This window comes from Protopterus annectens, chromosome 11.part0 (assembly GCF_019279795.1).
Source record: "Protopterus annectens isolate FY-2018-M chromosome 11.part0, PAN1.0, whole genome shotgun sequence".
In the NCBI taxonomy this organism is placed as follows: domain Eukaryota; kingdom Metazoa; phylum Chordata; order Ceratodontiformes; family Protopteridae; genus Protopterus; species Protopterus annectens.
This window is the reverse complement of record NC_056745.1, coordinates 1,522,251,875-1,522,277,036: the sequence shown is the minus strand read 5'-3', so window position 1 is coordinate 1,522,277,036 and position 25,162 is coordinate 1,522,251,875. Positions and strand designations below refer to the sequence as shown.

Here is a 25,162-nt window from a genome sequence, read left to right as displayed (position 1 = left end):
AGACCATTCTCGGATAAACCCCGGCAACAAACCTGAGGGGTTGCCTGGCTGCTTTACTCTGGAGGAAGTCGGGGGACAATTGTCCTTGCATCCAGCGGCATGGGAATCCATAACAACAGACCAGTGGGTACTTCATATCATATCCAAAGGATATTCTATCTCCCTTGTGGGTTCCCCATAACTCCCAAACACATCCCAGATGTTACACCCACTCAAAAGGAGGCAGCAGTACAGGAAATTTCCAAGCTGCTAGGAAACCGAGCCACTGAAACCGTCCCCCCAGATCAGCCCGGATCGGGCTTTTACTCCAGGTTCTTTTTGGTGCCAAAGAAAACGGGGGACGCAAGGCCCATCCTGGACCTCTCTACCCTGAAACCTGTCAGTTACCAAAGAAAAGTTTCGGATGGTCACACTACCTGCAAGAGAGCGACTGAATGTGCTAGTTAGATCTCCAGGATGCTTACTATCACATAAAAATGCACAGAAGCTCCAGGAGGTTCCTCCACTTCCAGCTAGGGGCCAATCATTATCAATTTCGAACCACACCCTTTGGTCTTACCACAGCCCCCAGGGTGTTTGCCAATGTGATGGCGGTTGTAGTGGCTCACCTAAGGCTTCAGGGGATTCTGGTCTATCCTTACCTGGACGATTGTGTCCTCACTGCTTCCACCAGGCATCTACTTTCCCAAGCCAGGGATTACTTTCTGAAACTTGCCCTGAGTTTGGGTATCACAATCAACACAGCCAAGTCTCTACTAGAGCCTGTACAGGTGATAAATTATATTGGTGCCAGGATAGACACACTACAGTGCAAAGTGTTACTGACCTCGAAGAGAGTTCAAATGTCAGAATGCATGTCTCCCTAACTTTACGTTCTCACCTCCTGACAGCAGAATCAGTGTTAAGGGCCCTAGGCTCGATGGCGGTGACCATAACTCTCCTTCCATGTGCTCAGCTACACATGCGGATTCTTCAATGGACTCTAGCAGTTCAGTGGTCTCTGTTGGATTTACCACTAACCTATCCTATCCGCCTGAGTCAAGTCTGTTGTCGTCCCTTATATGGTGGATGAACTCTCCGGACATTTTGGAGGGACGATCCTTTGTTCCAGCCCCTGCCCAAACCACAGTGGCCACGGATGCCTCCCAGCTCGGGTGGGGGGGGGGGCGTTGTTCGGGCAGGACAGTCCAAGGCCTTAGAGATGAGGATGGTCCTTCTAGAGTTGCAGGCCCTTCATGCCTTTCTTCCTCTAGGGATGATTGCCATTCAGTCAGACAACATGTCAGTAGTCTGTTATATCAACAAACTGAGAGGGACCAGATCTTATCCCCTTTGTCGTGAGGCCATGAGAGTGTGGGAATGGGCTGTCTCCACTGGTCGCTTTCTCATCGCAACGTACATTCCGGAGCGGTCCAACATTCTAGCGGACAGGCTAAATCAGACCATTCTGATGTCTTATGAGGGGTCTCTGAATCTATCAGTAGCGGAACAGATCTTCAGTGAGTGGGGTCAACCTTGCTGTGATCAGTTCGCATCTCCTTCCAACGCAAAGTGCAGCAGGGTTTTCACTCTGAAACCCCCACCGGGGAAGTCCCCCAGAGACGCTGAAGTTCATGCTTGGCCTCCCGGTCTTCTGTATGCTTACCTGCCAATTTCTCTCATCCTGAGGTTTCTGCAGAAAGCTTGTCGACTGGGGAGCAAGGTGATCCTCATTGCCCCATTCTGGCCTCACCAGATATGGTTTCCCTTCCTTTGGTCTCACCTTCTGGTTCCACCTTGGATCCTAGATTCCATTCAGGACCTGATTTCATACCCATCGGGGGTGCCTCATCCGAGTTTGGACAGCCTGAAGCTCACGGCTTGGCTTCTCCAGTTCTCGTGATTGCTAGGACTCCCAGACTTTCCTTCTCAGTTAAGTCTATTTTGGTAGCTGCTCATAAGTCTTCTACCAGAAAGGTTTATCGCAGCAAATGGAAACGTTTTTCTTTCTGGGCCTCTCAGCAGTTTAGATCCTTTTACGGCTTCTATTTCCGCCATTCTTTATTTTCTAGCCGATATTTTCCAGCATGGAGCTAGTTCTTCTACTGTCAACGTTCAGTTGGCTGCCGTTTCTTATTTTTATGTGGGTGAGAATTCTGCATCCTTGGCATCTTCTAGACTATTTAAAGCCTTTATTGAAGGCACTATTTTGCTACACCCCCCCGGTCAAAGATCCTGTCCCCCCGTGGGACCTTACTATGATTCTCCAAACTGTGGTCGCTCTGCCTTTTGAGCCTGCCGCAGCTGCAGATCTAAAATTTCTATTGTGGAAAACAGCTTTTCTGGTGGCTATTACCTCTGCTAGAAGGGTTTTGGAATTACAGGCCTTGTCCATAAAATTTCCGTACATGATTTTTCATAAAGATAGTTTCCCTTCGAACCACCCCATCTTTTCTTCCTAAGGTGGCATCACCAGTCAATATCAATCAGACTATAGATTTGCCTGTGTTCTTTCCCCAATTTTGCCAACAGGATGAAATACAAACTACATATGTTGGATGTTCATAGACAGTTATGATTCTATTTACACAGGACAAAAAATTTTCGTAAATCTGATCGTTTGTGTCTTTCTATAGACCCTTTTTAGGCAAACCTATTTCCAAGGTCACTATAACTAGATGGATTTCTTCATGCATCCTGCAGGTCTGTAAGGACAAAGGCATGTCTCCAGGTCAGGTTAAAGCTCATTCCACTAAGTCCATGGCTACGTCTGCAGCTTTCTGGTCTAGGGTGTCTTTGGATGACATTTGCTCTGCAGCTACTTGGTCCTCATCTCATACGTTTATTTCCCATTAAAAATTGGATTTGACATCTAGAAGGATGGCATCCTTTGGCTCCACCATGCTCTGGAATATCCTTCCATGAGGGCCTCCCAGGAGTTTAGTAGCTGGGGACTCTGTACCACAGGTTGAAGACCAAATGAAGTAAACTACTTCAGATAAAGAAGATATATACTCACCATAACGTTCCATCTGAGTAGTTGTACTTCATTTGTCTTCAACAGTCTCTCCCTCTTTCCCTCAGACCTTGTAGTGTGTTCAGCCTACGGGCTGTAGTATAGGTCACAAGTATGTTATCAGGTTGGGTTCTAAGTATAAGTTCTGTAAACTCGATCTGGGGATGGAAGGCAGTAGAGGTGGATTATGGGTAAGGGGAGGAGTCTGGAGCTAGGAGCTGATGCTAGTAATCTTTGCCGGCTCGGATCCGATACGAATCCGTATTCCCACAGGTTAAAGACAAATGAAGTACAACTACATAGATGGAACGTTATGGTGAACATCCATTACATTTCTACTGTTGTCTTCACAATGTGCTTCAATTGTTTGATTGATTGAAGAATGGTGCTTTTTCCACTGGCTTGAATGTTTTTTGTTTGGTTTTTTGCTTTTGAACATTCAGGGAGCAGTAGCGTTATTTTAGTGGAAAGTATGATGTGTGTTTTAACATTTTTCTTCATTTGTCCAACATGCTTTTCTCTTTTTTATTACTCTTGTTGATTGGTCATTATCTGATCAAATGACTGCATCCTTGTTCAGAAAGAGGATTCAAGTATGCAGCTGTTAATTTTACAGAGTGGTGAATAAACTGGATGATAATCAATCTTGATAATCCTTGTTTGGAGGTTTTACTAGGGATCTCTGAGCCTTTTTCAGTTCTATCTGGAAAATTCAAAATGTTAGGAAGCTGGTTATGTCAGTTTCTTCTGAATTTTCTGGTACTTTGTATTTTAAGTTAATTCTACATTCATTTTCTAACTAAACTATTTTCCCAGTAACTAGTTGTTTTGTTAATTTTGTTTGGGCATCTTTTTTAACTGAATTTTATTTGCTAAAAAACATCTAAAGGGATAGCATGCAACAATGTATCATCATTGTACAGTCTAGCTTTCAATAGACTTGAAACATAATGAATATGAAGTATTCTGATTAACAACAGTCACCTGACAGCTATATACATCTGTATACATTATTTGGCAAAGGATTTGTCCATATTTAAATTAACAAATCCTAACCTTATAGCAGTAGAGAACCCGCAGACCATGGTAATAGGGTACTGCTTCACTTATTCAAACTTAAACTGTAAAAAAAAAAAAAAAAAAAAAGTACTTTCCATTTTTTGGTATGTTCACCTGTTGCCTGCTGTCTTTTGAAAGGAATAGAAAAGAAGTCCCAGATGTTTTTCACATGTTGGTCCTTGCACTCTGCACTACGTTGTAACATCTTTCATATTGTGAGACAGTAGCCAAAGTCCAATGCACCCTTTAACTCCTAAGCTTATGAGGACTTACCTCCGGCAGTATGCCAAGAATGCGGAATTGCCAGTTTAAGGTTCCATGTGTTCTGTAGCTCCTGTTTAAACACACCGCTGTATGATCCGTATAGTCTGTGCTCTTGGGCACCCCCAGAGCATGCGCATGTTGTCTGCGTTATGGTGACTATACTGGTAACATTGATTACTTTGCTTCAGCCCCATTTTTAAATTTTCACTGTTGTACTGTACCATCTGTATATTAGTTTCAGTTGTTGGTCCCTGCAACGATGACATCCTTTTATCCTGTCAGGAGCTACCCATATGGACTACCACTTTATTTTAGGGAATGATACCGTTTCTTGCACCCTCCACCTAAGTCGCATCTGGTGTTTCATTGCCCATGTTTCGGGTTCCCACATAGCCCTATAATTGAGCCTCAATCTTCCTTGCGTACAATTGACCTATTTTTGCCATGGCCAGATATCCTTCCTTTCCATTTCTGGGTGAATCTACTTAATCCATTTCTTTCAGAGCTACACAGATACAAACCAATCCTGTTCCCTAATTTGACATTCCTGCCAGCTATTAGTACAAGTCTTGAATGAATTGCTGTTTGTTTTGTCCATGATCTCATTCCCAGATGCCTTTTTCACATTATTTTCTGCAAGTGTCATTATTCCCAGACTCTTGGGTGCAACCAAATGTAATTAGTGGGGTCCTTATGCATGATCTCCAAGTGCTGTACTTTCATGAAGTAACACCCACTCCCACTTCTGTGGAATAAGAGGTGGTCAAGAGGAAGAATGCTGCCTACTTTGCAGGTGTGCCTCAAACCAGCACACCAGATTATTTATCTAACTTAAAAGTAGCGGCATATTAGGTGAAGTACAAAAGCTCCCCTATCTAACCTAAAAGCAATAGTATATCAGGTGAGGTTCAGAAGCCCACGTTGTGATGCCAGTGCCCTGAACCAGCAATCAAGGAGCCTCAATCCTCACCAGAGAGGGTGTCTCATATAAGAGGAAAGGATAATAAATACACACAGTATAGTACAATTTCTCTTAAGTGCACACAGAGATCACAGTCAGTCTGGGGCTGGTTGCTCCCTTGCTCCCCAGGTCCCCAATAAGACTCCCCACTGGCACAGCTATAGGGTCCACATCTCAGCCTAGCGGGCAAGCTAACCTCCAGTACCCTCTCTGTCCAACCAGTGCTTCACACACACACACACACACACACACACACACACACACACACTCTTACTTTGAGATAAGTATTTACAACTTCACAGACACTATTGGGAAAGGCTGACACAGATTCTCCAGCTGTGCCTCTTCCAAGACTATACAGTAGTAATTACTGCCACCACCAGCTAATAATTATCAGCTACCCAAAGGCCCTTAAAAAGTGTGTCCAATTACTACTGTGCAATATTATTATCCAATTGGAAAGTGTGACTAATCAGTCTTAAGGCTTATCAGAGTGGCTTAGTTCAGGATCACTTGTAAGCATGCAATGTACTCTAGAGCTTACTTATCTCTACACAAACCAGCCACAGGTAAAAGGTTTCTAAAATATTTAATAATAAATACTTAAAACACAAGACAGTACTACTACACCACAGTGCTATTCAAGAGTTCAGAGATCACACACAAACATAAAATAATTCTGTAGTACAGTTCTGACATAACAGAAAAACATTTAGTCTAATCTTTATAGTCCTAGCTATTTCTACAAGAAAACATACTTCTAAGATAACTTACTTAAGACAACAGGTAGTGCTGGGTCTTGATATCCAGACAAAAATTCTTAATAATCTCTGGTTCTCACTGTTTAAATTGAAACTGCAGTTCTGATAAAACATTACATCATTTGTTTCCACTTTCCTGGTTCCCAGGCCACACACAAACTGTATTTACATTATTTTACACGTAGAGCAATAAAGGACATTCCACATGCAAATTCTGGTCATTAACTTTAGCCTTAAAACAGTAGGCATGATGCTTACTCCAGACTCCTCGACTCCAAATTCTAACGTCAAAGGAATAGACATAAAATAATTTTAATTTCAAAGGATCAGTAACAAATGTTTGACTTAGTTTTCCTTACAGCAGATGGCAATGTTGCCGCATTGTTGAAACAGCATTTCTTTACATTTAAGACACAAGCCTGTATTTTACATTTATATTTACAAATTGTAGAATTTTGTATCAGATTCTATTTGACTAGGCTGGCAGACTTCACCCTTCTCTACCAGTCTTCACACCCCCCCCCCTGAGAACTCAAGGTAGTTTTTCAAGTGACCCTTGATAAATGCCCCTTGAAAGGGTTAGGTCTGCCTGAGTGTACCTCACCCCATTCCCTGTTTTGAGAGGCCATCTGCATTTGCATTGCTACTCCCACTGCAGTGCTGCACTGACATATATGCTTGCAATCCCAGGCTTCATCTTAACAACTTGGCATTTTGCTGACTGGCTCTGTTTAACCATGTTAGAGGGTTGTGATCTGTCATTACAATTAATTTTATTCCATACAGCTAAGGCTGAAGTTCCTGCAGTGCCCACACTATGGCTAGACATTCCTTTTCTACAGCTGTATAGCATTCCTCCCTGGGTAGGAGCCTACGACTGAGATAAATCACTGGGTGCTGTTCTCCCTCTGAAGAAATCTGGCTAAGTACAGCCCCCACCCCATGGTTTGAAGCATCCACTTGCACAACAAATTCTCTGATGTAATCCGGACTGGCTAACATGGGCTCCTCCCAAAGCTTCTTTAAGCTTCTGGAATGCTTGCTCACATGCTGGGGTCCACACTACCTTATCTGGCCTGTTCTTCCTTGTCAGGTCTGTGAGGAGAGCAGCTATGGTACTATAACTGGGAGCAAACTTTCTGTAGTACCCTGCTGTCCCTAAAAATGCCCTCACCTGCTTTTTGGTAACGGGTGCGGGTCATGCCTGAATGGCTTCCACTTTGGCAGGTTCTGGCCTTATCTTACCACTCCCCACTCTGTCCTAGGTAGGAGACCTTTGCCATACCCAGACCTTTGCCATACCCACCTGACATTTGCTCTGCTTAATGATCAAACCTGCCCTCTGTAGTTTGCCCAGCACCTCCCTGACATGCTAAAGGTGCTCTGTCCAGGAATGGCTGTAGATGGCAATATCATCTAGATAAGCAAGGGCAAACCCTCCTGCTCCTGCCAGGATACTGTCCACCAGCCTCTGGAAAGTTGCTAGGGCATTCTTCATTCCAAAGGGCATCATTGTGAACTCATACAAGCCAAAAGGAGTCACAAAGGCTGACTTCTCTCTAGCACTGGGAGTCAAGGGCACCTGCCAGTAACCCTTGGTAAGATCAATGGTTGTAAGATACTTAGCCCCACCCAGCTGCACTAGGGCCTCATCTCTCCTAGGCATGGGGTAAGCATCCCACTCTGTGTGACTATTTAATTTCCTGTAATCCACACAGAACCTGGTGCTGCCATCCTTCTTTGGCACCAGCACTACTGGGGAGGCCCAGAGACTATTGGACTCTTGAATCACCCCTAGTTCCAACATCTTCTGTACCTCCTCCCTCAGAGTCTGACTCTCTCAGGTGCCCTTTAAGGGGCCTGCCTAATAGGCCTTTGGGGTCCTGTCTCCACCTGGTGCTGCACCATGTGGGTGCACCCTGGTTTCCCAGTGAACATGTCCCTAAATTCATGCAACACTGCTTGGATTTCTTGAACCTGGGTAGGAGATAGCTGCTGGGATATTGCTACCCCTTCCACTGAGGTGTCAGCCCGAGCCTCACTGAGGAGATCAGTCCACAGATCTCCCTCAGACTCCTTCTGCAATCCACTGCAAATGCTCAGCACAAGTGCCTCCCTATCATGGTAAGGTTTCATCATGTTAACATGGTACAATTTGTGCCCCTAACATCTGCCTAGCAGTTCTACCATGTAGTTAACAGCACTTACCTTTCTTACCACCTTATATGGACCCTCCCAAGCTGCTTGCAGCTTGTTGTTTCTGACAGGAATGAGAACCATTAACTGCTGCCCCTCAGCATACTCTCTAGCTCAAGCATTCCTGTCATGCCACACCTTTTTCTGTTGGGCTTCTGCCAGGTTCTCCGGGGCCACGCCCATGAGTTCCCTGAGCCTTGTCCTGAGGTTTAGGACATATGCCACAACATAGTCCTTGTGAGACTCACACTCACCTTCCCACTCATCTCGAATTAAATCTGAAGGTCCCCTCACCCTATGCCCATACAGCAATTCAAAGGGTGAAAAACCTGTGGATTCCTGGGGAACTTTTCTGTAAGCAAACAGATGGGGCAAATATTTGTACCACTCCCTCTTAAACTGATCTGCAAATGCCTGGGAAACCCACCCTGCTGAAAATCTCTAACAAAGCATTTGCCACCTTCTCTGCCTCTGTGGAGAACAAGGCCACTGCCTCAGGGTATCGTGTAGCATAATCCACTACCACTAGGATATACTTTTTCCCTGTGGAACTTGAGGTACTCAGAGGACCCACAATATTTATAACTATCCTCTGAAATGGCTCCTCAATCACAGGCAAAGGCATCAAAGGAGCTCTCACCTTGTCTCCTGCCTTGCCTACCTTTTTGCACTGCTCACAAGTCCTGCAGTACCCTGTTACATCTCTGGAAATTCCAGGCCTTTAGAAGTTCTGCATAATACGCCTCTTTGTACGTTTTATGCCCATATGACCTGCAAAGGGAATATCATGGGCTATGGTTAGAAGCGCCAGACGGGTAGGTTCTAGGCACTACCAACTGCTGTACTCTCTCACCTTCTAGCCTTCCCTCAAGGGGACCAATTTCTGTATAGTAACCCTTTGTCACAGTATACAAATTCTCCCTTCCCTTGAGAATCAGGTGCCTTCCTAGCTACCTGATTCAGGCCTTGCAATGTAGGGTCTGAGAGCTGAGCCTGTCTCAACTTTCTCCTTGTAACCCTTCCCAGCTCCCCTTCCACAGGAAGCCTGGCATCCTCTGACTGTGGTGTCTCACTGTCAGCCTGGGTACTACTACTCACCTCTACCTTTGCAGTTACCCTGTCCCAAGGGAACATCAGTACCCACAAGCAGCTGTGGCTCACATTCAGTCTCATTGCTACAGAGTAGCTCCCTCCCTGAAGTAACCACCTCAGCAGTCCTGGCTGCAAGTATGCAGTCTGTCTGGGTTTCCCCCAGGCTACCAGACCCACATACTTGTCTCCTAGCCTGACCGCATGTAACTTCCTAAGTACATGGTACTGCTTCATCCAAATCTTTCCCTCTCCGGACATCTGCAGGATGGTAGTTGCATACCCCTGTTGTCTCAAGACAATCTACTTTTGGCATTATGTCTTTCCCCACTTACTGGCTCCCTCACCTTTGGTTCCCCACCTAGCCTCCATGAATACCTGTATTCCACATGGCCCCACTGGTTGCATTCAAAACATTTAACCCTAGCTCCTGGACCTGTACCTGAACTAGTGGCTTCCCATGCTACTGGCAGATTCTGTTGGGGCAGTCTGTGCTGCCCAGCATGGGTTCCTTTAGACCCATGAGCAGTACTGGAGGTCCCCTTCCTGTTCAGGGCTGCCCTGCTTGCCAGGTATAGGTCTCCCTTCTTCCCCAACTCATCTAAAGTAGCACATTGCCTATTGGATAGCCATATCCTCATGTCCTCAGGCAAAGTGCTAAGGGCTTGTTCTCTTACCAAAAGGTCTGTCAGCTCTTCAAAAGTGGTGACCTGGCATCCACTCACCCAGCTATGAAAATAAGTGCTCAGTTCAGCAACATATTCACACACACTTTCATCTGCCTTGTGTCTATGCTCACAAAACTTTTTCCTATACATTTCAGGTGTTCGCTTAAAACATTCTTAAAGACATTTTTTTACAGCAGTATAATCAAAACAGACAGTCAGGCATTTTTGATAAAAAGTTACAGCTTTCTCATGGAGTAAGGGGGTCAGGAACCGTACACAGAGCCTTTGGTCAACACTATACTGTTTGCATACCCTCTCAAACGTATGAATGAAAATATCAAAATGATCCCCCACTTTAAATTGTGGAAGAAATATACTGACCTGTTGTGCTTCTGGGGTCCAATTACTCTCTTCCCCATTACCTCCATGACTCTGGCGAAGCGTCAGCATTTCCCTCTCATGCCTCCTCTGACTCCTTTTCTTTGGCTTCTATCTCCAAATGCCTGGCCTCCAACTCCTCTCTCTTTAGCTGCAGCTGTATTTTTAAGTCCACTGCAGAAAGGCTGAGCTGTCCATTCTCCGAGGATATTGTATCTCCACTGCCAAGTCTGATTGTCCTCCTGGATGCTGTTTTCTGATGCAACTGTAACCAAGGCTGCAATCAGGTCTGCATTAGTCAGGTTTCCATGCACCAGTCCCCTAGCATGGCACATCTCCACCAGCTGGCTCCTTGTCTTTCCATACGCCTCTGCTAACATACTGCCTGCTCACCCTTACTAACTAAACTAACAAAAGAAATAAAACAATTGTCATCTGAACTCTGAGTATTCACTGTGTGGCTGATTTGTAGTACAAAACACCTTCAGGGATCACTGTACATAAGCTACAGGATTCACTTTACCCACACCAGTACAAGCCAATTAGTATTTGCCAACTAATTAATATGTGATGTGGCTATCCCAACCACTGCAAACCACATGTGGTGCCCATGCCTTGGTCCAGCAATCAAGGAGCCTCAATCCTCACCAGTAACACCAGAAAGGGCGTCTCATATAAGAGGAAAGGATAATAAATACACACAGTAAAGTACAATTTCCCTTTAGTACACACACAGATCACAGTCAGTCTGGGGCTGGTTGCTCCCTTGCTCCCCAGGTCCTCAGTAAGACTCCCCACTGGCACAGCTATACGGTCCAGATCTCAGCCTAGCTGGCAAGCTAACCTCCAGTACCCTCTCTGTCCAACTAGTGCTTCGTGTCCCTGCCCAAGTAGCTGACATACACACACACACACTTTGAGATCAGTATTTACAACTTCACAGACACTCCTGGGAAAGGCTGACACAGATTCTCCAGCTGTGCCTCTTTTCCCAGACTATACCATAGTAATTACTGCCACCACCAGCTAATAGTTATCCGCTACCCAAAGGCCCTTAAAACGGTGTCCAATTACTACTGTGCAATATTATTATCCAATTGGTAAGTGTGACTAATCAGTCTTAAGGCTTATCAGAGTGGCTTAGTTCAGGATCACTTGTAAGCATGCAATGTACTCTAGCGCTTACTTATCTCTACACAAACCAGCCACAGGTAAAATGTTTTTAAAATATTTAAAAGTAAATATTTAAAACACAATACTACTACACCACAATGCTATTCAAGAGTTCAGAGATCACACAGAAACTTAAAATAATTCCGTAGTGCAGTTCTGACATAACAGAAAAATACTTGGTCTAATCTTTATAGTCCTAGCTATTTCTACAAGAAACCATACTTCTACGATAACTTACTTAAGACAACAGGCAGTGCTGAGGTTGGATATCAAGACAAAAATGCTTAATAATCTGTGGTTCTCACTGTTTAAATTTAAACTGCAGTTCTGATAAAACATTACATCATTTGTTTACACTTTCCTGGTTGCCAGGCCACACAGAAAATTCTGGTCATTAACTTTAGCCTCAAAACAATAGGCAGGATGCTTACTCCAGACTCATCGACTCCAAATTTTAACTTCAAAAGAATAGACATAAAGTAATTTTAATTTCAAAGGACCAATAACAAGAGCTTGACTTAGTTTTCCTTACAGCAGATGGCGATGTTGCCACATTGTTGAAACAGCATTTCTTTACATTTAAGACACAAGCCTGTACTTTACATTTATATTTACAAATGCCAGGATTATGTATCAAATTCTATTTGACTAGGCTGGCAGCTTTCACCCCTTCTCTACCAGTCTTCACACACGTATCTAACTTAAAAGGAATGGCATATCAGCTGAGGTACAGAAGCTCCCACCCCCACAAAGCAGTTTTGCATATGTGCTTTCTAGGAGGGTATTTTTTTACCTGTTTCCCGTAGGGTGTATGTGTTGATCAGCTCCTGCAGATGTTTTAAACTGTTAGTGGCTTCATCATAGAGAAGGAAATGCCAAATGTATGTGTGTTTTGCCTTAACGTGGATATTCCTAAACTTGTACATATTATGAGACATTATCATAACCTGAATTCTTCTAGCCAAGATATTGAATGCCTGCAGTTTCAGCGAAGCAAGAGGTAGATGCGCACTTTAGAATCAGCCATATCTTTTTGGTTTAGTTCTATTGTGCCACCCACAATTCCTCCTGCTGTTAGTCCTAAATACATGGTTGTTTCCTTTTGGGTAATTTTCCCAGACCCCCAACATTTGCTCATTTGTATTATTCCTGCAGTGAATAATTATTTGCTTAACTTGATTGAGACTTTGCCAAGCTCCCTAAAAACTCCAGTACTCCCCTAGTTCTAAAGAGTATGTTGGTACTCATCAGGACACAATCATCTGCAAAAATTCAGACTCTTCTTTTACTGTACTGTGAGGAAGGTCCTGACTTGATAGGCTAGTTCCTCCATTACCAGCAAGAGTACGCCCGGTGACAGGGAGTAACCCTGTTTAGTAGCTCTTCGTATAACTCCAACCACGGACAACCCTCCATTTCCAAAACTTTGTGTGGGTGTTTTATGCAGGCATTTCAACCTGTTGTTGAAGCTTTCTCCACACTGCCTTTTCTCATTTACCTGAAAAAGATACTCTCTCCTTATGGAATAGAGGGCCTTATTTATGTTGCAGAAGACCATCCCTGCCTGATTATCACATTTTTCATGTTTACTCAGGAGTATTAGCATTTCCCACCAGATGTCAGAAATGTCATTACTTTACTTTATAAAAACTTTCTATCCAGTTGATATCAAATCTGGAAATGTGGTGTCCAATCCAGTATTCTTGCTAAAATTTTCACAACCACGTTTATGAGTAAGATTGGCATAAAATTGTTGCATGAGGAAAATATTTTCTTGGTTTTCGTGATGACAGTTAACATTGCTTGATTAATACTGATGTTTTTATCCTGGAATTCTTCAGAACTATATAGGCATGATAACCATTCTCAGAACTTCCTTATACTTAACCACTTATAGAATTCTGTGGGGAAACTGTCCAACTCAGGGAGCTTATTGGGTTTTACCCTTACAGTCTGTTATATGCTTGTTAAGGATTCTCCGTGGAGACCACCTCCCCTTCTCTAGTACTGAACTGTACAAAAAATTGTATTAACTATGGAACAGTTCCCTTAAATTCTCTTCCCCTGTTGTTATGTCTCCTGTCAGAATAGCTACCTCTGGGATTGATTTTTTTTGGTTGTCCCCATGGCTGGAAAAAAAACAAAAAACATGCCATACACTTGGCATTTCCTTTTCTATGAAGCCACCAAAACTGCCTTCTTTTCATGAGTTGAGCCTTCACTTTATCTCTAGCGTTTGTCACTCTGAATAATATTATTTCTAATTCTTCCAGACTGCTGGGATTCTTTTTCCTTATCATACTATGCACCCCACACAGTTCTCATGCCTTTAATTCTGTAATATTTTCCTGTTTCCTAAGGCTTTCTTTCAGTAAAATATCATCACTTATTGCAACGTTACATCCCTCCAACCAAAATCTCTCTTAGATGTCACTGCTTTGTAAATTTCTTTCAAAAATGTCTTTTTTAACCCACTTAAGATCTGTATCCTCCTGAGAATTCCGCTTCCAACTTTTATTCTAGTTTCCCACCTTATCTAAGTCTCCTGATACTCTTAAGAGAGCATGATCATACAGGTCTAGTTCATGCATAAGTGGTGTATGAACTTTATATTTTGAGTACATGGGGAGAGGAGTATGTAGTCCAATGTGCTTACTCGTATATCCATGGTCCTAGAAAATGCAGTAATAATCTCATTACCCAAAGGTATTCATCTGTTTATCGTGAAAGGTGTGCTATTTCCTGTGATATTCCTCTTTCCCTTAGTGTCTGTCTCAGGCATTGTTGAGGACAAGGTTGAATTCCCCACCTAGTAAACAGAATTTTACAGAGTTACCCTCTACTGCCATATCCCCAGGAATTTCTTTAAAAATGCAGTCCTCCATATCAAGGGTGTACACATTGCCAAACATTAATTCCTCCTAATTGATTCTACCTTCCCAAGTTAACTTTCTAGCCTGACCACTTGCCAGGGATTTTAGTGGTATCATCTCTAAAGATTTGTTGAATATAATTAGAACTCCTTTGTTCTCCTCTCCTGGGTTCTGGTTGGTAAAAAAATAGTATGGAGCTCATTGTCTTTCAGTTTGATTTCATGTAGAGATGCTACCTGGGCTGTTTACCTCCTTATACATTGCTGAATCCTAGCCCTTCTAATTGTCTGCGTACTTGCCTCTACATTGCAGGGCATAAACTTTATACTTGGTTAATATTGTCAGCCCCCTTGGTACATGCTGGCTCTCTGCATGCTCTTTCCTTTGATGAAAGCACCCCCCCCCCCAATAAGTGTCCAGGGATATCCACAGGGCTAGGATGCATTCCTTGAGTTCCTAGAGGACCAGTCCCTGAGACATAGAATCTCTGTCTGCTGTTTTAAACAGATGGATCACTAAGGATCTTTCCAATCTCCTCCCACCTAAGGTGTAATCCTGGGGAAGGCATACAACAGCCCCTCTAAATCATAAAAACATTTCTGCAAAAAAAGGGCAACAAAATTTACATGACAGTATAGGTGTCCCACCTTGGACCCCTGTTAATTCTCTTTATCACAACTTTATGAATAGAAAAATAAAAAAAATGTGGCAAACTATAATGTTTCAAAGATTTATCCGTCACTCTTATTGTCATAAACTAGAAGCACGAGACATAAAAAGAAAACCTGTGGCTTACCTCCTCCATCGCCTCCGCTCTTCAACAGAGGAAGCTGTGCCTAAACACATCAGTATATGCCATTCCTCAAAAACATAGGGAAAAAAGTTGAGTAGATTGTTAATACATGTACTGAAACAAATTATAAGACTAAAATGAAAAAGACAGATATAGTGCCATCGTTCACAGCAGAGCGTGCAATTTTTAGAATGCTTGCACCAATATACCTTTTCCCTGCACCATTGTCCATGGTACGGAACTGTGGTATAACTGAAAAAGCAGAAACAAAAGACAAAATCAAAACTGGTTTTAACATATATATTTCTCACATTTGCCCCCACTGTTCGTGCTCACAGGAGAAGCTCCTGATTCATTACTGACCCCAAGTTAATTTATTATTAAGGGAAGGCATGTTCTACTCCATAAGCATCATGGTAGGATATACATAACCTCTTTTATAAAATTAAAACTTGGGTGCTGTCCCCCTCAATCCATCTGTCACACTTTTGTTCAATTTTTCAAGTCCCTGAAAAGACTGCTGGTAAAGACCCAAAAAAGATTTCTGACCAGAACTTGCCCAAGTGAGGTTTCAGAATCCAGAGATTTACGCTTGCACTCTGTCACTGTTTACTCCATGGATGGAATTTTCCTTGTCTTGTTTTATTGAGGCTCTCCTGCCTTCAGTAAACGTCTCCCTTGCATTCAGTCCAACAACACCTTTGTCTGCGTTAAAGTGAAAGCTTCTGCTCCCTGCTGTTCTTGCAGCCATACTCCTGCCTCCTGCACTACTGCTTTTGTTTCCTTTCTTTTATGGCCTGAAACTGTACCTGGGAAAGTGTATCTCTACCATGTCCCACTCCATTTTCCGATGCATCCATTTGCCATTATTCGCACCCACTTTCACCATAGCAAGTTGCATTCTTGCACTGCTTGCAGAACTTGCTCCTTCCATGACATAAGTTAAAATCACTGTTACTGTTCTTTTCCGCTAAAAGCAGGACTGGGCACATACCCATATATACCATATATAGACTGCCATATACCCACACTCCACAAATTCTTTTTATATGGGATCACAGTTCTACTTTCAAAAAGCTTCTACGAATAGCTTGCCATGTAGAAAAATGTAGAGCCCCCCCCCCCTTCTGCGGGTATGCATGTATTCTTTCTGCTATGTTGCACCATCCATTCTCTCGTTTATACCGACTGCAGTGTTGTAAGATTATGACACTGCTGCTCTGCCCCTGCTTGATTTTTCCACTTTGTGCACTGTCTACACCTCAGGCTTTAAATAACTCAGCAAGCTTATTACCTTTTTTTATAATATAGTCCGAAAATACTCAGTTTTCAGCTCTTCACTCAAATGCTAATCCTCCTCAAGCTGTTTTCTGGTATATCTTCTGTACTGGAGTGCTGTGCCATATAAGCTTTCAGTAATTTGATGTCATGATGTGTATCAAGTCTCTCCTGCAGGGTTTTAAGGGATTTTGAGCACATCTGCTTCATGCTGCAGTGTTGTCATTTGTTTGTTTTGCCATCAAAGAGTGGAAGCCTAAACTTGGAGACACCAGTGGACATATGCTCAGAACGTATGAGCATTTTCTTATCTAGAGAGGCAATAAGGCCTGTTTGATTGGAAGTCATATTAGGAGTTGTGTCTATGGTAATATGGCGTAAGTAGGGACTATATAATTGCATAAAAAGTAACATTTATGCCTCGGATTACAGGAAGACTAGATTAGGCATCCATCTTCATTCTGGCCAGCTACACACAACCCCCATGCTTATTCTCCCAATCTTCCGTCCTTGTTATTCAGTGCTCTCCATGTCTTTTCATAGTTGTGTGCTTATTTGCCTTTTTTCTTGAAATTATTCTGTTCAGTAATTTAAGTCATCTGTTGTTTCCCTACTTGCAGCCACAGTACTTAGTGATTTTACCTCATCACCCTCGTCTCCTTGAAGACACCAAAGTTGGATAGTTGTTGCTTTTCCCTTAAGACTGTGGTGTGCCAGGGTATACATGGGCTGTGGCATGCTTCAAGTAGTGGCTTGGAAATTTAAAGTAAAATAACAGCGATTTAGGACTTCAGTCCATCTTGTTTTGTTCCTTGAATTGCAGCATTGTTCCTCATAGTATTCATTTTCTTGTAAACCACTGATGATTACAGTTGATGAAGAATGCCAGACTTTAGAGTGATTCAGTCATACCTCTTATAGGTGCCTCATTTTGCAGAATTTCCCTGAGTTCCTCATATTTTGCACTGTCCCTCGTAAGGATTTTGGTCTTCTGGTAAGTCACTGAAGATTATAGTCAGTCAATAACTGTATCCTATCAGTGCAGTTGTGAAGAGCACTAGGGCTGCTGCAGTACATAGCCATGCTAAGTGCACATTATTATCGTCAATACATACAGAACGTGAAATTAATTTTATGATAAAACCAGCTGAAGGAATGTACTGAATAGTTAAAGCTGTTAAGAGTATATATCTGAGTCCTACAAATGAAAGGTTTTATCTAGTTACAGTACTGAAGAAGACAGAGGTACAGATTGCAGGCATCTTGTCTATAGGTGATAGTTTTTTAAATATTATGATGAAAGAAAAAGGAATTACATTTCCAGAATTGTATTACATTCGTACCTTTTTCTTTTGCAGCACATGCAACAGATCAGTCAGCAACAGCAGCTGCTACCATCAACACCTTTATCTTTGGGAAGCTAGTGGAGATGTGTACAGATACTATTCACCAAGGGGTAATTAAAAAAAATAAATAAAATACTGTATGCATAGAAATAGATTGTGTACTTAAAGATGAAAAAAGTTTACATGGAGATGATCCTTTCTGGTAAGTAACAGCTATGAACTCTCCCAAGCGTTCTTTTGTAGCACAAGTCTTCAAAGATGTCTAGCTTCCTTAGTTGGGGAAAGTTGGTTTGATGTTCTTCGTGTTTCACTGTTGTAGTCATCATATTTGGGTTATCTGCCTGCAGGTAGCCCTCAGCCATCCTGAATACCAGAATCTACGGATTTCTGCATCAGGTGCTGTCACTTCTTCCATGACTTCAGGTCGGCAGGGGTATAAAACACGCAGCCGATGCCATGACATCAGTCTTTCTTGATGTACGGTGCCCGAAGCAGAATCAGTTCGCAAGGGTCGGTCGTTTTCGAGTTTCAGACCCAAAGTCTTCAAAAAAGCTAAGTACCCCGTTGGGGATTTTTTTTCTTGCTCTAACCGATGTCAGTAAAAGTTAACAATTGTCTTACCTGTGGAAAGCAAAAACCTCATAGAGATTTTCATTCTTACTGCATCCCCTGCTTAGGCCCAGACCACGACGTCTGTCGTCGGTGTTGTGCCTTATTCAACACGCGAACTCTCTGTCGTCGGGCTATTTTTGCAGCTAATTATTTTCGTACTCGTTCTGTGTACTCCGAAATGGCTTCGTCAAGCTGTCCAACTACCGGTCTTCAGAAAAAACACAAGGATAAAGACAGAGACAGATTGCATAGGTCCAAAACTGCCGACGACGCTTCTGTTAAGCTAGTCGTCAGTCCATCGGTACTCAGTGAGGTGCTTTTGCAGCCCCTGATACCCACTACTTCTGATTTGCAGGCCTCTACTGAGACCCATTCTGAGTCTCTGGTATGCCGCGAGATGCTTCTTCGACTATGGAACCTGCAGATGTCTCTACCTTGGATGGGTCCGGAGCCGCTGTGCAGGCACCAGCTTCTGAGGGTGTATTCAGGCCTACAGACATTCATATTAAACCGACGCCATAGTTTTCATCCAGGCCTAAAACTCGCACCATGCCTAGAAAACCGACAACCAAACCGCAGGCCCAGTCCCATATGCCTAAAAAACAAATGCTTAGAATGGCTGAAGACCTTATTACCTTAATTAGGGGAAGCCAGCCTTCCCCCCAAGACCTGGAACTGAGTTTCTTTCTTATTCTTCTGATCAGGAATATGATATTTCTGTTCCTTCTGATTACCAGGATTTGCCCTTATCTACTTATGAGGATTCTGATGCAGAGGATTCCATTCCCTCTGCTTCCCCTCCAGAGGATTTTTCTTTCTGTGAAACCTTGCACACTCTTAGGGTGCATTTCTGCTGGGAAAGCCAGGATTACTCTGACTTCAAAAAGAGGCTTAGGGAATTCTTACTCCTACCTCAACGCAGGCCTTTAGCTATCCCTCCTGTTCTGGTCATTGTAGATGATGCTTTCTTGGAGTCTAGCCTTTCCCCAGACACTTTACCTGCATCTCCCAGAAAAGCTGACAGGTATTACAGAGTACCTGACTCTCACAAGTTCCTCTTCAAAAATCCTTATGCGGATCCAGAGACCATTTCCCAAGGAGCAAAAGATGTTAAGGCTACTGCTGCCAAAAATCCAACCCCTTCTGATAGAGATTCTAGAGTCTTAGACAGATGGGGTAAAAAGGTATACACTGCTACTTTGGCCGTCAGGGCTTTAAATTGCCAGTTTCGTATGTTAAAGTATCAGCCGCATGTTATGGGGCTACTTAAACAGAAAATGATGTTGATTCCTGACTGTACTGAACACAAATAATTACAGGATTTAATGCATTCTGCAATACAAGTTGGTAAACATGCTTTGCAATGTGGTTTTGATGCTTTAGAAGCATCTTGCAGGGCTGCTATCACTGGGTCTGTACTTAGAAGGCACGCTTGGTTTAAGGAACAAAACTTGCCAGATCACGTGAAAGCTAAATTACAGTACCTTCGTTGAAGGTTGTGCGTCAGAGCTGGCAACTCAGCACGTAAAAATCTACTGCCAATCATTAGCGGACCGGAGTTCCACTGTGGCGACCCCTAACCAGGAAAAGCCGAAAGACACAACAACTGGATGCACCCTTAAACCAAGACCACCTTTTTGGCAACAAAGCAGAAGAAGTTCTTAAAAGGATGGAGGAAAAAGCTGTAACTATGCAAACTGTTAAAGATTTCCTGCAAGTACAGCCTCCCATATTCAGTAGGCATTGGCCTTCTAAGAAGTGGTCCTTTCCAGTCCCTTTTAGGTCTTTTCAGTCCAAACCCAGCAACAGCAGACCACCTAGGCTACAGTCTCAAGCTTCGCACAAACCTTATCAGTGGGGGGGCTCCCACTTCTAAAGCAGGGCATAGTAAGCCACCCCCTTATGGAAAAATGGTAGCACAATGACTTAACCTTAACCCTTCCAAGCCCTGCTCTACTATCTGCTCCCTTAGGGGGAAAGCTCGCCCTGCATGCAAAAAACTGGGAACTCATTACCCAGGACAATTGAGTTTTGAACATAGTTTCCCAAGGATACAGATTCCACTTCCACACCCTACCAATACCAAATGGTTGGGCAGACCTACCTCCAAATCAATGGGCGGAGGCCCAACAGCAGGTTCTCTCTCTCCTCAATATCTGGGCTATTCAGCCTGTCCCAGCAGAACAAAGTGGACAGGGCTTTTATTCAAGACTTTTTCTGGTACCCAGGAAATACAACTCCTGGCATCTTATCCTGGCTCTCTCTATTCTCAACACCTTTTTGGTAGTTTCAAAATTCAAACTGCTAACTCTGCAACAGCTTCTTCCCATGCTAGCCAAGGATGCCTGGCTGGCAACCCTAGACTTAAAGGAAGCTTACCTGCACATCCCAATAAGGGAATCTTGCAGGAAATACCTACGCTTCAGGGCAGGCTCCATGCACTGTCAGTTCTCTGCACTTCCATTTGGCTTATCTACTGCACCCAGGGTATTCACAAAGTGCCTAGCCCCAGCCATTGCATTTTGCAGGCAGAAAAATATTCAAATTTACCCATATTTGGACGATTGTCTGATTCAGGCAGAGAGCCAGGACTTGCTATTACAACACCTGGCATTCATAAAGAAACTTCTGACCTCACTGGGGTACACCATCAACGAAAAGAAATCTCACCTAGTAGCCTGCCAACAGACTGTATTCCTGGGAGCAAGCTTGAACACAACCTCCCAGATGGCATTCCTCACTCCAGAGAAACAAGTTTACTTGACAACCTACTTCAAACTATTGGCCACAAAACCCCAGCTATCTGCAAGGAAAATACTGCAAGCCCTGGGGTTCATGGCTTCTTGTATTTTACTAACTCCATATGCAAGACTGCATATGAAGAAACTTCAGTGGTATCCAAAAGGCCTATGGTGTCCACATTCTCTGGGCCTGGAAACAATGAGTTCTATCATTCCTTGTGTCAAGACAAGAGTTCCTTTGGTGGGCAGAGGCCTGCTACCACGACAAGGGACTCCCTTTCACTCTACCCTCTGCCACCCAAACCTAACAACAGATGCATCAGACTATGCACGGGGGGCTGACATGGCAGGGCAGTGCATTCAAGGCAAATGCAACCAGAGTCAGATGCACCTGCATATCATTCAAAAAGAAATGTTAGCTCTACAGAATGCTCTGACAGCCTTCAAAGACCGTATTCTTCCAGGACAACTATTGGTAACGACAGACAACACCACAGTTATGTGGCACATAAACAAGCAGGGAAGAACCCACTCGTACCCTCTTTGCAGGCTAGCCCATGGCTCTGTGGAACACAGCCTTGAGCTACCAAGTACACCTGTAAACTCAATTTCTGCCAGGCATACTAAATTCACTGGCAGATGACTTGAGCAAAAATCTCATGGACCCACATGAATGGAAACTAGATGCCAAAATATTCAATCTCCTGAGGGACAAATGGGGGAGTCCAGAGATGGACCTGTTTGCCTCCACTCAGAACTACCAATTGAACACATTCTGCACAAGAACTCCACACAGCCGAGCTTGGAAAGTGGATGCCCTGTCCTTTACCTGGGAAAGCCTCTCAGTTTATGCCTTTCCCCCTCTGCCTCTCTTCTCGAAAGTTCTACTAAAGATCAAACAGGACAAGCCAAAGACAGTACTGATTGCACCAGACTGGCCACGCCAGCACTGGTATCCGCTCTTGCTCAGTATTGCACTGCTACAACCATGGCACCTGCCTCAGACCCCATCCCTGCTGTCCTAGCAGGCGGGCCAGATTCTGTACCCTCAGCTTCAAACCCTGAACCTTGCAGCATGGCTAATTCCTTAAGTTCTCCCTTAGCATCCCTCAGTAAGCAGGTACTGGATGTCATTCTGGAGGCAAGGAGGCCTAGTACTAGAAAGTCCTATGCTGAAAAATGGAAAATATACTGTTCCTGGAGCCTGGCTCAGGGGATGGGCACAACGGTGCCCAGCTTACCTCAGATTCTACAGTACTTAATAGAAATGCCCCACAGGGGCCTATCCTTCTCGTCAATTAAAACTCATGCCTTTGCCATGTCAGCACATTATAATAAAGAGCCACCCCTTTTCTCTCACCCCTTGCTAAAGCAATTCCTTAGAGGGACAAAAAATGTAAGACCCCCCCCCCCAGGAGAGCTCCCACTCCATCCTGGGACCTTAACTTTGTATTGGAAAAGCTCACTCTTCCCCCCTTTGAACCAGCGGCTACAGCTGAGTTGAAATTCCTTCCTTGGAAAACAGCCTTCCTTCTAGCCATCACTTCAGCAAGAAGAGTGTCTGAATTACAGGCCCTCATGGCAGTGGGACCCCTTCATTATCTTCTGTGCGGACAGGATTTCCCTCAGGACTAACCCTTCCTTTATGCCCAAGGTGGTGTCTTCTGTGGCCCAAATCAGTCCATTAATTTGCCTACTTTTTCCCTAATCCACAAAACAAAGGGGAAAAATACTGCACTCTCTGGACATGCACAAACAACTTAGATTCTATTTGGACAGGACTAAGCCTACCAGAAAATCTGAGTAGCTGCTAGTTAGCTTTGCTGCAGGGGCAGAGGGGAAGGCCATTCCAAAGCAACTATTTCCAGATGGATAGCCCATTGCATTAATTTCTGCTACAAGCACCATGGAAAACCTACCCTACAGGGGATAAGATCACATTCCACCAGGGCTGCATCTACCTCTGCAGCATTTCTCGGAGGGGTCCCTACCAGGGACATCCTAGAAGATGCTACCTGGAGCTCTGTACATATGTTCACCAAGCATTACCACTTGTCTATCTTTTCTAAATCCAGAGTTGGATTTGCCACTGCAGTTTTGCAGGGCTTAATAGCTGGTCCTAATGCTCTTTTTAACTTCCTCCTCCCTTCCTTAGCTTTGGGAATCAACCCAAATGTGATGACTGCAACAATGAAACACAAAGAACATAGTACAGTTGTGTACACTTACCATAAATGTAGATGTTCAAGTGTATTTACTGTTGCTGTCCTGGTTACCCTCCCTCCAGCCCCCTGCCTTCTCTTGGCTCTACCGTTCCTTCTTGTTTGGTATATTTATTTTTTCTGGTGTATTTGCTTTTTGATGGGGATGTACCATACCATATAATTGCTTCCTTTTGTGGTGGCACCTGACATCTGGGGCAAGAAAAACTGATGTAATGGTTGGCTGCATATTTTATACCCCTGACAACCTGACGTCATGGAAGAAGAGACAGCATCTGACGCAGAAATCCAAAGACTCTGGTATTCAGGCCGGCTGAGGGCTACCTGCAGGCAGATAACCCAAATGTGATGACTGCAACAATGAATACACTTGAACATCTACATTTATGGTAGGTGTACACAACTGTACTTTCTCTGTGCCTGCTGTGACTTCACTACTTCCAGTCTGGATTATTCACCCATATTCTATCCAGTTTTATTTTGCCATTCATGTTATTCAGGTATTGGCTGCTGCATGTGTTGTAGGTAAGTTTCTTAGGAGTAGCTACAAATCTTCAAATCGCATTCCTGCACCCACTTGGGAGGTGCTGCGTCTGCCTGATGAAGCGCAGGACATCTTGGCTTCAGGTACATCTTGGCTTCAGGTACGTGCTAGTGCTTCATTCGGGTTGTTTGATTAAAGCAAAACGAGAATGTGTGGTAGCCCCAGTTTTCTGGAGGGTATTATGAGGGGGTAGCAAATGCAAGATCAGCAAGAAGGGTCTGCCTATGATGTCAGATGTAAAGCAGAGCAGAGGGAGAAGGTATGGGATCAGCAAGTCAGACAAAGGCCAGATCCTCAGTCCATATTAATTTCTGTGGCCTCGGGTCCATTGCATATGACAGCTTTCCCCCTAATATTTAAAGATCAGGTGAGGTTCATCTTTTCCAAATAATCATCATAATGTTAGGAGAATCACCCAAACAACAATTTTGGGGGATGAATCCCAAGGTTTTTACTTCATCCAGCCTACATGAGCAGTATTCTAAGATGCATTAGGCCCTGAAGCTTCCAGTTACTTTATTTGTGGATAAACTCAGGCTCAGATAATCTGCTTCACTCACATCTTACTGGTTAAAAGACTCTGGAGCCCATTAAGGTGACTTCTGTAGGCCTTTACATTCTTGCAGGACCTTTGGCCATGCCTGCTTTGTTTCCTGTTTCTATAGTGGGGCACAACTTAGCAGGTGAGGGAGGTACAGTAGGAGGGTATATACATTTATGTCCGGACAGTGCCCTACTAAGGCTGCATATTAGCATGAAGCTGTTCCTTGACCCCATCTGTATGTCTTCTGCTTAGCTCATGCCAGCCAAGAAGGAAGGGAATAGGGCTGTCTGATGGTGGTTAGTTGTAGGAGATTGTCTTCCTTGCAGATTCTTCTGTCCAGGGAGACTACACATGAAATGTCTAAGCTTTCTTGTCTGAGAGGAGAAAAACTGTGATTGCTGTCCTACTGCTAACACAAGTTCAGATTTGGGGAAAAACTTGGCTTATGAAATTCTGTGCTTGTGGCTAGATGTCCCACTTCCTTATTCCTGGAAGAAGCTCAACCATTAGTGCAAGAAGAAGAATGAGATGTCCATGGGTCATCTCACTCTGAAAATGATTCTTAAAGAGAATGTTTCTGCAGCCCTGAATGCATGCATCTGCTGAGTGTTCACCTCCCAAAAAGGCAGATGTGTGGTGTGCATGTTCCATGGTGAGTAGAGTCT

The 25,162-nt window shown here is 43.7% G+C and overlaps 1 protein-coding gene across 1 annotated transcript in view; it reads left to right on the top strand.

Annotated features, from left to right (window-relative positions):
- Positions 1-25,162, top strand: part of LOC122815102 (protection of telomeres protein 1-like) — a 1,603,082-nt gene that overhangs the window by 233,467 nt on the left and 1,344,453 nt on the right. The window contains exon 4 of the mRNA XM_044087343.1: positions 17,847-17,944. Within this exon, the coding sequence (XP_043943278.1) occupies positions 17,847-17,944 (98 nt within the window). The remainder of the gene's footprint in view (positions 1-17,846; positions 17,945-25,162) is intronic.